At 42.0% G+C, this 16,854-nt stretch overlaps 1 protein-coding gene across 1 annotated transcript in view; it reads right to left on the minus strand.

Annotated features, from left to right (window-relative positions):
- COL9A1 (collagen type IX alpha 1 chain) overlaps positions 1–5,419 on the minus strand; it is a 78,112-nt gene extending 72,693 nt beyond the window's left edge. The window contains exons 1-4 of the mRNA XM_072857828.1: positions 5,406–5,419; positions 5,008–5,081; positions 3,561–3,638; positions 3,288–3,420 (exon numbers count right to left, since the gene is read on the minus strand). Of these exons, the coding sequence (XP_072713929.1) occupies positions 3,288–3,420; positions 3,561–3,638; positions 5,008–5,081; positions 5,406–5,419 (299 nt within the window). The remainder of the gene's footprint in view (positions 1–3,287; positions 3,421–3,560; positions 3,639–5,007; positions 5,082–5,405) is intronic.
- Positions 5,420–16,854: the final 11,435 nt, after the last annotated feature.

A 16,854-nucleotide genomic window follows, 5' to 3' on the forward strand; every position in this document is an offset into this window, starting at 1 on the left:
ATTTTGTACTTACTAACTGGTGGACACCTACACCAGGTACATAGATTAAATCAAAAAATTACAGGTTCACTGTGTCAGAGCAATGGGTATGAGTCATGGCAGTTTCACAGGTTCTTATTACACTATGCGGGCTTTTCAGCAGATTTTACACTAGAAGAAGCAATGGCCAATGGGAATTTGTGTGGATGATGGGAGAAGCTTAAGTCAAGACTTGTGTGCAATCATTTCTGTTCATTCTGGGATATACTTCTGGACCTTGGCAAGTATGCTAAGCAGCAAAAAGACCAAGCTACAATTTAGTAGCATTTTAAGGAAGCTATGTAAGCTTTTCAAGGCATAAGCTATTGCTACAGCAAAGGCTGAATAAATAATGCTGAGCCATGCCCATCTAATCAAGCTCTCATTCCCATGCCATAGCCACTGTAATATGGGCTTGTCTGTGTTAGTATAATGATCATATGCTCATCTAAATAATTATTTTACTATTCCTGATAAATACTGACTGAATAGCGACAGTCAGGGAAGCCGCCTGTGCTGATACTCTAATTGGCCTGCTTGCCATTTCTACGCGTGCACCCACCTCCCCATCCCTTCCTCAAAAGCCTTGAACGCCCTACGCCAGGGAAGGGGCTTACTTAGGGTGACGCCTCCCTGTTTCGTAAGGCAAGAGAAGACACTGTCCATGGCCGTCAGGTTACCTGGTACTAATATGGCTGCCCATGAATGAAGGTGTGATTGGAGATCTCTGCAGTGGAGCAGGCCTGGAGCCTGCTTTTGCCTGATGTGCTTACTGAGGGTCCCTCCCCAGTGCTCCTATAGCACTTACGCCTTCATGCCTATGTCAGCGGCCCAGCTCGCGAAAACAGCGCTGTGGGGTTTTTCCAGGCTCACTCTCGTTTTGCCTCCCCATCTCTTGGCGAAGCAGGGGCTCACAGCGACAGAGGCACGAACGGGGGGGTCATACCCTCTGTGTGCCTGCCCGGCGACGGCTACGGCGGCCCCCGCCACCCCCCGCGCCCCCGGCGCTCTCCCGGGCCCCCGTGGCCTGCGCAGCCCCCGCGGGGCGGCGGTTCAGCACCGCGGGCACGGACAGCTCCGCGGCGCCAGCCCCACTCGGGGCGGGGGCGGCTCGGGCGCCTCTTCCTTCCCCTCCCCCCCCTCCCCTCCCCTCCCCTCCCTTCCCTTCCTCTCCCCCCCTTTCCCTTCCCTTCCCTTCCTTCCCTTCCCTTCCCTTCCCTTCCCTTCCCTTCCCTTCCCTTCCCTTCCCTTCCCTTCCCTTCCCTTCCCTTCCCTTCCCTTCCCTTCCCTTCCCTTCCCTTCCCTTCCCTTCCCTTCCCTTCCCTTCCCTTCCCTTCCTCTCCCCTGCCTGCAGCCGCGGGATGCAGCTGCTGCCCGCTGGTACCCCGGGAAATATTTACATTATCGTTAAATAGTCCACCTGTGAATAAAGGATAGCGGGGGATGGCCAGCGGGAAATGCAGCAGGAGTTCAGCGTTGCTGCAACGCCGGGGTCTGAGAAAGCCAGAGCTACGCCCGTGCCATTAAAGGTGCTCAGCCTTGCTTGAGGTGCTCTGCATAACTTACTAACTCCTGTAATGCTTCTCAGGCATTTCATCATCCCAAATTCCTACCAGGAAAACCCTCCTACCATGCCACATGATAAAAATTATGTGGAGAGTTCTGTTTTTTAAAAAAAATATTGGAAATGGCCTAAGGTGTGCCTCTCCTGTGCTGTTAGCCTCAGCTACTTACAGCCAACCTCCTTCTGAGTCAGCTTACTGAGAGGAATGACACTGGAGCAGAGCAGCAAGACAATGACACTGGAGCAGAGCAGCACGATCAGGCTCAGTGGCAGAGGAGCAGCACGCTGATGCATTAGAGCACTGTCAGGACTCAGGCCTTAACCCATTCCCTTGGACAAGACACTCACCTCAAGTGCAGGTGACTTTTTAGTTTGAGCCAGGGCCAAATTTCAGGTATACCATGAAGGTAGCATTGCAGTGTAACAGCAGTGTTGACTGGAAGTACCAGTCAGTGTCTTGAATGTGGTAAATTCATGGTACTACAGCACCATACCCAGCCAACAAGCCCAGTGTCAGCTCAGATGCCATAGTGTACTAACACAACTGGTATAGGCTTGATCAGGGATAACCTGTGTATATTGACCATATATGTCACTAGAGCCATCTATAGCAATAAGTCTAAACTTCCTTAAAAATGAAAATATTACAGCTTTGATAGCTCAGATGATTGTTTCTGAGCTAAGAAGCATGAGTTGAAAATCTGAGAATCTGCAACTTCTAGTGAAATGAAGATCACATTTACTGTCTGTGGTTGGATTCACATTTATGCACTAGCAGCCTTGATTTGCCACAGGGATGGAAAGTAGTCGTGAGTCCCATGTAACCAACCAGTTAAGCTGTAAACTAGCTTAACCTGGTGGCTATGAAGGTAGAAGCCAGGGAGGACTGCAGCAAGCAAAAATTGTCAGTGATAGCTGGAGTATGACAGAAACACTTTGCACTCCAATTATTCCTAGCTGAAACAGTAGTCCAATTAAAGGTCTTGCCAGTTAATTGCTAAGTAAAAGCATTCTTAATTACATAAGGTGCTGGACCAGAATCCAGACTTGCCTAAGTTTGGCAAAGACATCTACCCTGCTGTATTGTCTCTATTCCACCGGCAGCAAGTTTGGCCTGTAAAGCACAAACACAGATTCCCAAATCCTGGCTCCTATTGCAACTTGCCTGTGACATGCTAAATAATAGTTTTCATCTTTATAGATTAAGTGACCATAAATCAGCCAGCAACATGCATGTACCAGTTATCCAAAAAGAAAAAAAAAAAAAAAACACCCCTACCATACAATCAGTCAGCTTGTATCCTACCTTGTCTCTGCAATCCTTACACGATCAGAAAAATCCCTTTGTGTCAATGTTTTGAGAAAACTTTCCTCACTCTCCTTCTGTTACCTTTTCTTTGCCTCCCTATCTCTTTTCAAGTCATCAATGACTTTTGGCTTCACTTCCTAGAGGTAGAATCCCTTTCTATCAGCAAATCTTGAGGCACCCTGAGCAATATCATTGGTAGAGGAAAGTGGAAGTCCCTGAGATTGCTGTAACAGAATCAGTCTGGTCTGGTGGTGGCAATGAAAAAAAAGTTGAACTCCTCTTTCCCCTTCCAAAAGCTTTGCAAATGAGGTGACCTAGCTGCGGAGAGGATCTATCCCTTAAACGATAATATTGCAAAATATGTATATTTTAAAGTCAAACAACAAAATGCATTACCTGGTTGGGATCCTGAAGTCTACATTGGGTCCCAATTTATAAGCCACTTGTAGAGAAGTGGAGCCCACTACTCTCTGGATAATTCCTTGGGAAGCAGCTTTTTCTATTTGGAACTGAGAAATCAGGTCAAAGCCTACAAGAAAAAATATACATGTCCAGAATGTAACTTTCATTTTAATTTAATTAGAGAATTGTGCAGTCACAGAGCTGAATATAACCTGATAAAGTTTCTGAACAGCAGCTTTTTCCTGAAAAAGTCAGGCTGCTACTTGCCTGGTAAGTCATCTTGGCCAATCCTGATTGTTGGGCAGAGATCAGTTCTCTGACTGGCACCCAGAATGACTGGTAGTCCTGCAAAAAAGCATGAATTTATTAACCATGTGCCTGCACATTGCCTCAGATCCCCTTAAAAAATGAAGTCAAGCAACTGCAAGAATACTGTGAATTAAATAGAGCTATAATAATTAGATGTATATAATAATCAATTTAAACAGTGAAGTTAGAGGTCTAAGAAAATAAGCATCTGTTTCTAGAGAGCTCTAAATTTAAAATTATAACTTGACTGATTATTTGATTTTTTTTTAAGCCTTTAAATGAGAGTGTTATAATAATTCTTCTCTTGCAGAGCTATGGAGAAATAGTTGTAGCGTAAGAAGGCTTGCTGTGTAAGGAGGTTTTGGGTTGGAACTTTTGGTGGTTTAAGCAAACTTTGAAAAAAAAAGCCAGTTGCCTAAATCAACAGTCTCCCTAGTCCCAAGGAAACTTAAACAAACCTCATGCCAGCTAAAGAGGCTGTTGAGAAACTGTTGGCATCTTTTCCATCCTCTCTGGTATTCCAGGTGTTCCCACCTTCCTCTGTGCCACATTTGATCAGAGAATGATCATTCATGAAATATAGGGTGGGGGCAAGAAGAACTTACAGACCTTTTTTGTTGACCCAAACAAGAATGTAGAAGAAATTTGTTTGAGGAAACCAGATTTAAAAATCTGATTTTTCAGAATATTATCTGCCAAAAAGCCCTGTAATGAGCATGAAAGCCTACCAGATTCCCCTAATTTAAGGAAGGAGGAAGGAAAAATAAACATTTATTTGAAGAGTTTAAGAGTCATGTACAGGTCCAGTATCAGGTCAATCTGGAAAATGTTAATAGTGTCTGGATGGGGAAGAATGAAGCATGCAAGTTGGAAGGAGATGCATTTCTAACCTACAGAGAGCCTCTTGTGTGCTGCAAGGGCTCAACCATAAATGTGGGTTTCCTTCTGACAACATAGACTTAAAGGGAACATTCAGGTTGACATGTTACACTTTAGAAACAGCCTCATTCTATATTATTTGATGGGACATATGGCTGACATCCAGCCATTTATATTTTATGCCCAGCAAATAAAGGGGAACCAGTTTGTTGCCACAGGTAACAGAAGAATATCTAACTAGAAGCACTGAAAGATGTGGGGAGGTTTGTGTCCTGTATCTACCACCTATACCCAGATTTTAATCCTTACCTTAAGAATATATCTAATAGTGAATTTAAAATAGCACACACAGCTCTTGCTTTTTCTCCTCTTTCTCTTACACATACATCCATACATACACATAGACAGTTCTCCCTTTCTGTGATGGCTAGCTAGAGAGGATTTTAATTTTGAATAAGCTCAGAATCATTCTTTTGACAGTCAAAATTACAGAAAGATGAAATGCAGATAAAATCTGTCTCCTTACTTGATTGTTGCTGGATGGTGGCTGAGATGAAAGACCACAGAAAACTACACACGTAAAATAAAGCTGTAATTTTCCTGTAAACAGAAAGAAAACTCCAGTATGAATGTATAGTTTCTGACAGATTCTGTTATTGACTTTCTCCTCAGAGCCGTGCATATTAAATGTATAAAAACCCAAGTTAAGGATTTACTAACAGATTTGACAAGACAATTCCTTTACATGAGAACTTTCTATGTTTGCCTTATAATAAAACATGTCAATAAAGCTCTTTCTATTACCATTTCCTTCATATAATGCTGTCATAAAACCAAACAACAAAGGCGGCAGCTGGCAAGGACAGCTTTAACTGTTCTAATCTCTTATTTACAGATTTCTCTAAATCCCACTTGTTCTCTTACCAGTTGCTTTTCATCTTCACCGACAGCTTGCTTCACTTCTCTCATGTGAATATGTGGTCTATGGTCACACTCTCTGCTTCCCTCTCATTAGTCCTGTAGAAGAGAGAAGCAATGGGTGCAGACGGCTCCTCCTGCCCCACGCAGGACCCAGCAGGGAGGGAGGTGCAGGCTGCTGGGTCTGTTTTAATCTCGCGAAGGGAAGGAGGTGGAGGCTGGACAGACATGTGTGTCCTGGTGGGCTCTGAGGGCGGATCTCTGGAGCCAGTTGAATATAAAGAAGCCAAGAGAGCAAAGAAAAGGCTGCTGCTTGTCCCAGCATCAGGGCAGGGAGATTAAGAAAATGTGAGTTCAGCAGTGCCAGTCACTGAATGGCAGGGTCTGCTGTTCAGCCAGGCAGATGCAAGAATGATGTGCCGGGGGGCTGAGGAAGCTGGTGGCCCTGATGTCGTGTTAAGACTAAAAGCTTTGAGAACAAGAGAAACCAATCCTATAAAGAAGGTCTTATAAAGAAGGCATTTCCATTTCTCGCTGATTTACGCATCGGGTGGCCTCAGGAGGAGCCTAGCTGGTGATGTCCCAGTTGGTTCTCTGAATAAAACCAATTATTTGAAAGGGTTTTCACTGCTTAAACTTGAACCTTTTCAAGGAATACACATAGGCATTACTAAGCAGACTCCTGTTCTTCAGTTGTCATTGATAAAGCACCCGCTTTCCATAGGCTATTACATATGTTTGGACACACAAAGACATTTATTCATATCCGTTCACATGGATGTAAAGAGAGAGAGAGACTAAAATTTGTATGCAAGGAAAAGAGGTAAACAGCCAGAAGGTCCCAATAGTTACCACAGTCAAAATTCATTTATGTATGGAAAAGTATGTGGGTTTGTGCTAATATATCATATTTGTAAGGTGTCATATTCTCTAGATTCTTAATATTCTAAAGCAGTTTAAATTTCCATAATTTTTTTTTTTTTTTTAAGCGTGGGATATAGCAAATGCAATGATCTCTGCTGTCTGCTGAGAGTCTGAAGCAATAACTGAGTAATGAACTACCCCATTCATCCCAATTTGCTGTAACTCACATTCCCAGTATTGGTAATTTCAGTAGCAATGTTGTTCACACTTTTATGTCTATCATTCTGGATCATAGACATGAACAGTTTGCCGTGAATAATGTCTCATTTTCATGCCTAAGCAACCAGATCTTGGGTGATACCACTTTTTCCCCCTTCAAGAGAAAGGTACGCTCAGGGAGCCTTGCAGTCCAGCATCAGGATGATGAACGTATGATATCTGTGCCAGAATTGGGACATGAAAATATTGTCAATAAGGAAAATTAAAAATTGGAAAAATATTAATTTGATTTCACAATAGGTTTGCCCAAGTCACCATATACCTGAGTCACTTATCCACCATGCAAATATTACCGTTCTGTCATGCAGCGATATCTGTAGGGCACAAGAGGAGTCTATAAAGAACAGGGGGAAGAGCGGGACGTGGAAGTCACCTGAAGCTATAAGGAAGGGGAAGGGATAATGTGGCATGGGAAGGAACAAGTGAGAGCACCCAGGGCTTAGAAGGACTACCAGCAGGTTTGGGGAGGAACAGAGAAGAGCCAGATGCCAAACCGTCTCTTTCGTCACATATGTAATTTATGGCATTAAGTTTGCCTTTGAGACTGCTTAGTATTGTCAATCTATTCGTGGCAGCATGAAGGAAGAAAAAGCCACCCCAGTAGTTAGATATGGAACTAAGGGGCACCATCTTTGAGTAAATTAGCAAATAGTTTTTGGCACATGATGTGAAGATGTCTGCCATTGCTTGTGTCTGGGGTTATTGACACACACATTATGCCCTCCAAAGAGGGGGAGCCTTGTTCAGAGAAATTCAGAGAACACATACTCTGTTTCTGAGCAATTTATAATCTGTTTTCTCTTGCATTTCATTGCAGCAATTCTCATGGGTGGAATTTATTTTATGCCTGGAATATTTTCCCAATCCAGGAACTTCAAAAGACATACTTACTGAAATAAAACATGGGAGACACTATGTAATTAAGGTTTGGAAAACCCATTTGCTATTCTATTTGTAGGCAAAGGAAAAACTCTTTAAAATACACTAATAGGCTCTGATTGTCCTGTGTGCATTTTGATGTCTTCATCTTGAAACAAAACTCACAATCTATGACGAAATTCCTGATGAGATGTTCTACTAATAACTATCATTTTATCTTCACAGTGCCTGTCCTGGTTTCAGCTGGGATAAAGTTAGTTTTCTTCCTAGTAGCTGGTATAGTGCTGTGTTTTGGATTTAGCATTAAAATAATATTGATAGCACACTGATGGTTTTAGTTGTTGCTAAGTAATGTTTACACTGGTCAAGGACTTTCCAGCTTCCCATGTTCTGCCAGGTGCACAAGAAACTGGGAGGGGGCACAACCAAGACAGTTGATCCAAACTGGCCAAAGGGCTATTCCATACCATATGGCGTCCTGCTCAGTATAGAAACTGGGGGGAGCTGGCTGGGGGGCAGCGATCGCTGCTCGGGGACTGGCTGGGCATCGGTCAGTGGGTGGTGAGTGGTTGCATCACTTATTTTTTTTTCCCTGGGTTTTGTTCCTCTCTCTCCCTCTTGTTGTTTTCCTTTTCATTAAATTATTTTTTTTTTAAATTATTAAACTGTTCTTATCTCAGCCCACGAGTTTTCTTACTTTTACTCTTCCGATTCTCTCCCCCATCCCACCGGGGGGGACGGTGAGTGAGCGGCTGCGTGGTGCTTAGTTGCTGACGGAAGCTAAACCACAACAGTGCCAGACAAATGTTACCAGACAAACGAGTGGTAGCTGATTTCAGAGTCAATATTATTCCCATTTCACGCAAATATAAACTGAGATAGATGGAGTAGAGACCTTACGTATCTTGCCGAGGGTCACACAGACAGTCCCCATCCAACTAGTGTTCACATTTAGATGATCTGAGTATTTTAATGTGTCTCTAGGTCACTTTGTGCTTTTCTGTTTTTATGAATTTGGCTAATACAGATTTTTTTCAGAAAATCTCAGTGCCCAGGGATTGCTGTTAGCCACTTGCCTGGGGATTCATCATCTAAGCACTAACTGCGAAACTGTTGAAAGTAGATTAATTAAACAACATAGAACATGATTCTCCAAAAGATCTCTGTTCTTTAGCTAAGGTATGGTGACTTTGTTCAAATAATATCTCCTGAAGACAAGCTATGTAGGAATGTCATCACCTCGGTAGCATTTTGAAGTCTGCTTACACATCTGACTGCACATTCCTCTCCTCCAATACCTGATACCATATTCCTCTTCTTCTGTGTGGATTGTGTTGGAGAACATGTATTCATACAGCTGTCTGGTGAGACTGCGGCTGGATTGGAGGGAAATAGCAAATAAATCAGGCAGACCCAGCTTCTTTTGCGGATATAAAGCTTGCTCTCTGTGATGAAAAAGGTTGCAGTGAGATGGCTGTAGTTAGACTTTCAGAAGGCACAATCCAACACAAACCACAGAAACCAACATTGGCTCAGAAGGAGCTGTTAAATGTGGCAGAGAAGAAGGTTCCTCAGTTCAGGCTCAGGCTGATGGCAATTTAGGATGGCTAAATTAAGCCATCTCCTGACATTTATTGTTTGACCGGGCTCGAAGGAGCTCAGTGTCACTAGCTTGTACTTTCAAGCAGGATTTTTAGGAGGGATTAGGCAAGTTTGTTCTTTCTCTGAAAAGTATTTGCAGCATATATGCAGGCACTGAGGGCTCAAGAACAGGCTTGGAGAACTGGAGGAGCCAAAGTCCACTTGGCTTTAAGTGGGGCCTCCACCCACGAGTGGTCTCACCAAGGAGCAACGGTTGGTGGCTCCAGCCCTGCCCGTCTCTTCCAGCCCAGCTGGAGGGGAGAGTAGCAGCCGGGAAGACTGGAGGGAGGTCACTTCTTATTTTTCTCATATCAGCTGGAAAGTTACTTCAGTCTCATGTGGTCTCATCTAAATTATGCCTTCAGACTTTTCATTTAACTTCAGCTTCTTAAGGCCACAATCTCCATTCAGTTTACAATAACAGAAATCTGCTTTATACATTTCAGCCTTCCTTATTCTCACCTATAGCACAAGGGTCACTGCTCTCTTTGTGTTTTAGCAGGCTCTAGGATAAGCGCATACCACTCACTTGAGTTGTGTTTGTTGCTATGTTGTGTTTGGCTCTGATAGGTCAAGGTTAACTGTGTGTGGCTGCGAGTGATGGTGTTTCTGAAAGATCTGCTCTTTATTAAACACTCTAAGAGTTAAGACAACTTGGACCTGTGACTGATCTCATTGACATCAGGGGCAAAACTTGCACTGACTTAAGCGCCTTTTAATTAAACCAGCAACAAATAATTAAACCAGCATCCACAAGTGTAGGGTAATTGAATTGACAGCAAAACTATAATCCTTGTCAGGCTCCAAACATCATTGGAATTTAACAAATAATTTACTATCCAGTAAATTCTTACCTTCATCATAAAAATGTACTTTTCTCTCCAAAATTTTATGAATTTTGGCATGGGAAGAAAACCAGCTTTTCTTTCCAAGTTGTCAGGTGCCATTTTTTATAAAGACTAAACAGCTTCTTTCTAGGAGAGGTCACTCAAAGAAACCTGGGAATACATGGGGCCAGATTCTCATCTCCTCAGCACAATCATCTTTGCAGGTGAACCTCACTGTAATGGCATTGCAGCCAGTTTGTGAACACCCACGCTGTCCCAGTGTAGTCTCCAAAATTCAACAAATCTCTCTGGAGTGTTCTTGGAGCACAAACAGAGATGGTCTATACATGGGGCCAGACAAACTTGCACCATAGCTCCACGTCCCTTTGTCGTAATAGTTCTTCCTGTGGATGAGGCTTGCAGTTCCCATTACCTTTGGATGAAAGTCTAGATTGCAGTATCTTTCCTATTTTCATTTCTTTCTAGGTCAGAAGATTTGTACTTTGTCTCCAGGGGTGCCAGACAGTGATAATCCCCGAATGTTACAGTCAGTGATTCCAATTATCTTAAATACAGGAGAATTTATTTCCTAGTGGAATGGCAGAGAAAATCAAAAGAAAATTTAAGCAGACTTCAAGCAGAACTATGCTAATATTGCAATGAACACAGTTATGTTTTGGCAGAAATTAGGATTCTGATCTCACTTAACTTACGTCTGTGTCCATCTACTGATCACATTGATTTTACTGATTCTCAACAACTGAAATAAGATCAGAAACAGACTTTGCTTGTTTGTGTTAGCTATTTGGTGAGCATAAGACGTGGTGAAGAATTTCTCATTTATAATAACAAATAGTATTACTAAGAGCTGGGTCCAAAATTCACAATTGCATCTAACTAAAGACAAAAATCCTCCAAATTTGGAAGTATTTTCAGTCACAGTGTAATAAGTCTTGATGATACTGTTTTATATTGTTGCCTCTTTCTATCACTGCACATTGTCTAAATATTATCCCAGCTCACTAGCACATCATTTAGATTATGAAAAACATGTTCTTTCAGGTTTCAACAGAACTGGGAAAACATAATATACCTCTAAATACATTCAGATTCTTTTTGACCCAAAATTATGTTACCTGAACACAAATTTCAATTCTTAAAACCAGAACCTTTTGTAATTGTTGACCTGATGGAACTTAGTTCCATTGATATTTATGTCTAAATGCTGCAGCAAGCATAATTTATTTTACTGTCATGAAATACCCTTTGAGAGAAATCATGTCCTTGCTAACACCAATAACAAAACATCTGTTGGTTTAAATAGGATCAGGATTTCCCTCTCTTACACAAGCATATGTGCACCACAACACTGGTTCATAGGTAAAAATACCGATGAAAATAAAAATAGTGCATGGTTATTTTGGACAGTGACAATTTTAAAGGGCGGGCTTTCTCCAGCACTCCCTGCCTTCCCCGTCCAGGCTCGGCACCCTGCCTCCCTGTCCTCAGCCTAGCCAGGCTCCAGCTGCCCAGCCCCAAGGATGGGCAGGTTTCCCTCAGCCCAACTCAATGCCCCTTGTGAGAAAAAGCTGAATGGGACATAGCAGAAGATGAGAGGTGCTGGCACGGCAGGGAAGGAAAGAAATACTCATTTCCATGTAGTCATTTCCACAAAAGGGCAAATTCTATTCTGATTTCAGTGGCCGCTGGACAAAAAAAGCCAGATTTCACACTGTTGAAGACCATGAGGTTTCTGCAGCAGCTTTTTTTCTAAAATGGTTATCTCCAAAGTCCCCAGCTCTCACCAAAGTCATTTCAGGCTTGTTGCAGACTTTGGGCATCACTGTGTAGGTTCACCCTTATTCAAGTACTGTCTGAACAGCTCTGGGACGGGGAGAGTTAGACAGACAGTTTGTTTTATAATGAAAGCTGGGTTCCCGTAAGGTGATATCAGGGCCAATTCCAGGACCACAGATAGCTGGCACACATGGGCCTCTATACAGAATTTATGACATTTAGAGTATATATTTTAATCTGTGGGATATGTTCTGTATCAAAAGAACTGTGCCAAGATTTAAAACTTGTTATTTTCTCTCTTGTGATATAAAGGACATAAATATGTAAGAATAACACAATAATTAAATACTGTGAAGTACAATTCTAACAGTTTGTAAGTGTTTAATTATTTATAACAAGGCCTACATTTCCATTGCACTGATTTTGCACTTCCACTTACACCTGGTTATTGACCTCAGTGGAGCTACTGGGATGTGAAAAATGTTCTGGCCAGAAGTTTATTCGAACTAATAAAACTAACACAACAAAAATTTGTTAACATTATTCCTTCCCTTTTCTCTCAGTGAATCCACTGTTACGCCACACCTGGCAGCTTCTGAGCAGTGTGCCGCCAAAATGACAACCACGGAGTAGAAAACAAAGGGTAGATTTAATGATCATTTTCAAAGCAGAAGGTGGCTTATTAGCGAAGTCCCACAGAGATTTGTACAAAGGCCTGCACCATTCAAAATACTCATAAGTGTGATCTGGAAGGAGGGTGAATAATGAGGAGGTAACATCTGCAGATACGAGGAAGTTACCTGAGCAATAAAAATGAAAGCTGAGGGTGTAAAGTTGTGGGAAGGTCTCAAAATACCTAGTAAGTATTCAATAGAATAGGTGAAATTCCGTATAAATAAAGAGGAAATAACTGGCAATGAAAAAGCAGTCCTAAAGTTATGGTAGCTTCTACCATTCTAGAAAGGTATCTGGCAGCTGTAATAGGAAGAGCTATGAAAACATACCTTGGTGCTCAGTAGTGGGCAAAAAGCAAACTGCATGTTAGGAGCAATTAGAAAAACAAGAGCGAACAAAGCAGAAACCATCGAAGTGCTGCTGTGTAAACCATGGTCAGCAGGGATGATCAAAGGTTTGGACTAGTTTCAGTATGAAAAACAATTAAATAGATGAGGATTCGTCAACCCTGAAAAACAAAGAGATCTAGTGAAGTCTAAGCAGCATGGGAAAAGTGAATAAAGAACAATTGTTGCTCTCTTGCAGAACAAGGACTAAGGCTATCAACTGAAGCTGGAAGCCGGAAGATTCAAAACAAGAAACAGACGGCACTTCCCCATACAACTTCTAGGCGAGTACTGGCATTCTTTTCCACCACTTTCAACATTCACCACTGCGAATGCTAAAAGTTGTATGGGACCAAAAAGAGACATGGCAGATTAATGGAGGAAAAATCCACCAGGGACTACTTCCAACTCACAAAGAGCCCGGGCCACAAATCACTGCAGACAGGGAAAATACACGGGAGAAGTGTTCCTATGTACTTGTTCTATTCCTACACGCTTCTCTAGGCATCCACTATTAATACCTTGACCAGAGAAAGTATGCTGGTACCAGATGAACCTTTGGTCTGACCTGATACAGCTGTTCTTATCTTGTAACACTTAAGAGACGTGCAACACTGAAAATTCAAAAAGGAAAGGCTGCCCTAGGTCTAAGTCCTCTGAAATGCATTCTGGTTAATAGCAGACTTAGACCTAGCAGCACTCCTAAAAACAAAGCCAGCCGTGGTCTCAGAAGGAAGGGAGTTTCTTTCTGCCATTTCCTAATTTTTTCAAAATGCAAGATACTGGGATGGAAATTTTGTTCCTGTACACAGAGAGGACTCTCAGAGATCACCTCATAGACTGGATGTTAGAAGAGAATCCAAAAAGCCTAGAAGCATAGAAAAATTTAGACCGGGGAGGACCTGTGAAGGTCACCTGGTCCAACCTCCTCTCAAGGCAGACTCGTACTTCAGACTTGCTTAGGGCCTTAACCAGGCTGGGATAGAGTATCTCCAAGGACAGAGACTCCAGAACCACCCAGGGCGACTGCACCAGGGCATAGCCACTACCGTGGTGGCAGCTTTTTCTGTTTGTTCAAGTAGAATCTCCACTGCTACAACTTATGAACACCTCGGTACCTGTGTTTGTTAGCACTCAGAGCTTCTGGGCCTCATTCCTCACTGTCTTGCCCTTGAGAACGAATGTGAGAAGGACTTTCATTACCAGGAACAAGTGATTTGATAGGTACTTCCTATCTAGTTTGTATAGCTGTAAGTAGCTACTTGTGCTGCAAGAATGTGAAGAATCACATGCTCAGATAGTTTAAGAGCAACGTAGGGCAAGACCGCATGAATTCAGAAAAGAAAAATATCTTACAGTGATATCTGGGGGATATTTCTTCTGGAAAACGACATGAAGAACTTTTCTTAAGAAACAAAACCACAAAAAAAAGAGGCTGAGCAGGAAAGTTTATCATGTTGATTTATTTTTTAATGATTGGCTTTATAAAAGATTGATAAATGTTTTACTGCAGCTCACTTAAGAAGGAATGTAGCGTGCCTATAAATAAATCCATGTTGATTATCTAACAGCATAAGCTTCTCTGTCTCCCATGTTATTGATGCAGTGCTCTGAGGTGTATCTCATCAGATATGATTAGATATTTCCTGTTGTGTAAATTAGTCACTCACTCCTGCAAATGTCACAGAACTTGTTTTTCTGCTTTCTCATTTATTTTTGTATATCCTGTAGTTGGATTGCCCAAGACACCCATTGTTACTACCATTTTTTTATTCCTTGGGTTTTTTGCCACCAGTGGGCTTCTTGTACAACAAACTTGAAAAGTCTTACTATCCAAAGAAGCTATACTTTCTGGATCTCTTTTGGTTTAATTTTTCTATGTAGGGTTGAAGAATGTCTTTTTAACAATAAAACTTATTGTAATATACCTCAAGATTTCTCACCTTTGCTTACAGCTGCAAAGATGGTACCTGTGTTCATATGCTTTCCCAAAACTAAGTACTTTAGAGTCAATTGACAGAACTTATGTCCTTATAAATTATGGATTGAGAAATCTGTAACATTCATAACATGTGGCCAACTATCATTTTTTGAGGGAAGATCTTTTTTGTAAAGCCAACATCAGTTAAAAAAAAAATCTCCTGCAAAAGCATTAGGAAGGTGATCATGGCTGATACTGTGGCTGACAAATCAAGAGTCAAGTGACTCACCATGAAAACCAAATAGGAATGTCTCCTATGTACGGGATTCTCATCTCCATCCATGGGAGCTGTGCACAAAAAAATGGGAATAAAAATAACCTAACTAAAATGCTCTGAAATATCAAACACATTTCTTCCCAAAATTTGTGGTCTCTCCTGGGTTATGCAGACTGCGTTGCATGCTGCAGTCACTCTGGAAAGCAGACAGTTGCTGCAAAGATTTACAGCATACTTTAAATACTTGAGAGGGAAAGACACGTGTTTGAGGGGAAGGCAGCGGCACAAGGGATTAACAGTGGGAGAGGACTTCTGCCACTTCTAGGTCAGCGCCTTGCTCAGAGCCAAACAAAAGTTGTTACTATCTCATGTCTGCTAGTCTGTGTGACATGAGTTAATGACCACAGGCCAACCCTTGTCAGACAAGCATCCCACCGCAAAATCACTCTCCCTTCTGGAAGCCTTGTAAGAAAACCAAGGACTAATTGGGCATGGGAAATGCACTACCTTGTCTCCCCTAACCAAGGTCTTTCCAGGCTAAGGATGAAACTAGGTGGTGGGGAAGGGTGAGCACGCAGCTGCTTCCCTGGCGCTAGCAATTTTGAGGATAACCAGAGGACTTCACAGGAGCTCTAAAACAGTATCTTTCAAGCCCTTGTAAACCTGTCTGAAAAACATAGGCACATATGAACAGCACTCTGTTTGGTACTATATTGTGAACAGTATTTGAGATGCATAGTTGTGTTTGAGTTCTTAAGAATATTTAGATTTGTTTGTAAGAATTTGAAGGACCATTTTAGGCATGCATTCTCTTGAGCCAAATCTTAAAAAAATTAAGGTAATGGACTGCAGAGCACAAACATCCTGCTTGTGTTGGGGTGTACTGAATTTATTGAAAGTGTGACAGAGACCTATACACTAGCTTGGCTTTGCAGGGATTTCTGGAGGTCCTCCGGTCCAGCCCCCTGCCCAGAGCAGGGCTAACCTCAAGTTGGTGAAGACCTGTTAAGTTTTGGTGATCTCCGAGGATGGAGATCCCTCAGCCTCTCTGGACAACTTGTTCCACCATTCAGTTACTGTCTCACATGGATACTTTGTAAATATGCTTATTTACAGCATTCAAGCTGAACTAGTTAGCAGTCCTGGAGCAAAGAAGTGCCAGCAACACTGCTTGCCACGATCAGCATATAAATACAAGTGAGAACCTTTTCTACACACGCTGTCACTCAGGCTGTCTCCTGTACCTCTAGGACATTTCTCAGAGTATTGCAGAAGCTTTGATGGAATTGGGAAGAACACTCCAGGGCACTGAACACAATTTTCAAGGTAATGCAGCTCAGATTTGACACACAGCATTCCCCGGTTCTGTGAAATTTCAATACCTTTTTTCAGGAACTTTCCTGTTCTCAAGCTATCTGTTTCTTTAAGCCTCCTCCGTAATCCTGTTTAATGTGCCTATGGGAAACTTTTTTTAGGATGAGTTTAGGTCTATATTGAAGAAGCCTTTCCTGGCATAATAATGACAGAGTGTGGGATTTCTTGTGACATTTTTATACTGGAAAAGTCCTAGTATATATAGTATACAATTATACCAGATAAATGGGCTTTCATCAGCATAGTGTATTTCACTTCCATAAGCCAGTTCGGGAAAAGCAGAGCTTCATTGGAAGGAAATTATCTAAATTGAGAAATCTTTTTCCAGTGTGAAGAGGGCACAAATAAACTGTCTGTGGCAATGCGACTAGTGAACTGACTTTTCTGTCCAACAGGTGGAGTTTTACAATCACCAATGCTCAGATTCTCACGCTATGCTGTTCGTTCATTATAAATTAAATTAGTCCTGACTATGTATTAGTACTGTTTAATATTGATAATGCCAGATATATGTATGCACAGATGAATGAATTAT

This window comes from Ciconia boyciana, chromosome 3 (genome assembly GCF_034638445.1).
Source record: "Ciconia boyciana chromosome 3, ASM3463844v1, whole genome shotgun sequence".
Lineage (NCBI taxonomy): Eukaryota > Metazoa > Chordata > Aves > Ciconiiformes > Ciconiidae > Ciconia > Ciconia boyciana.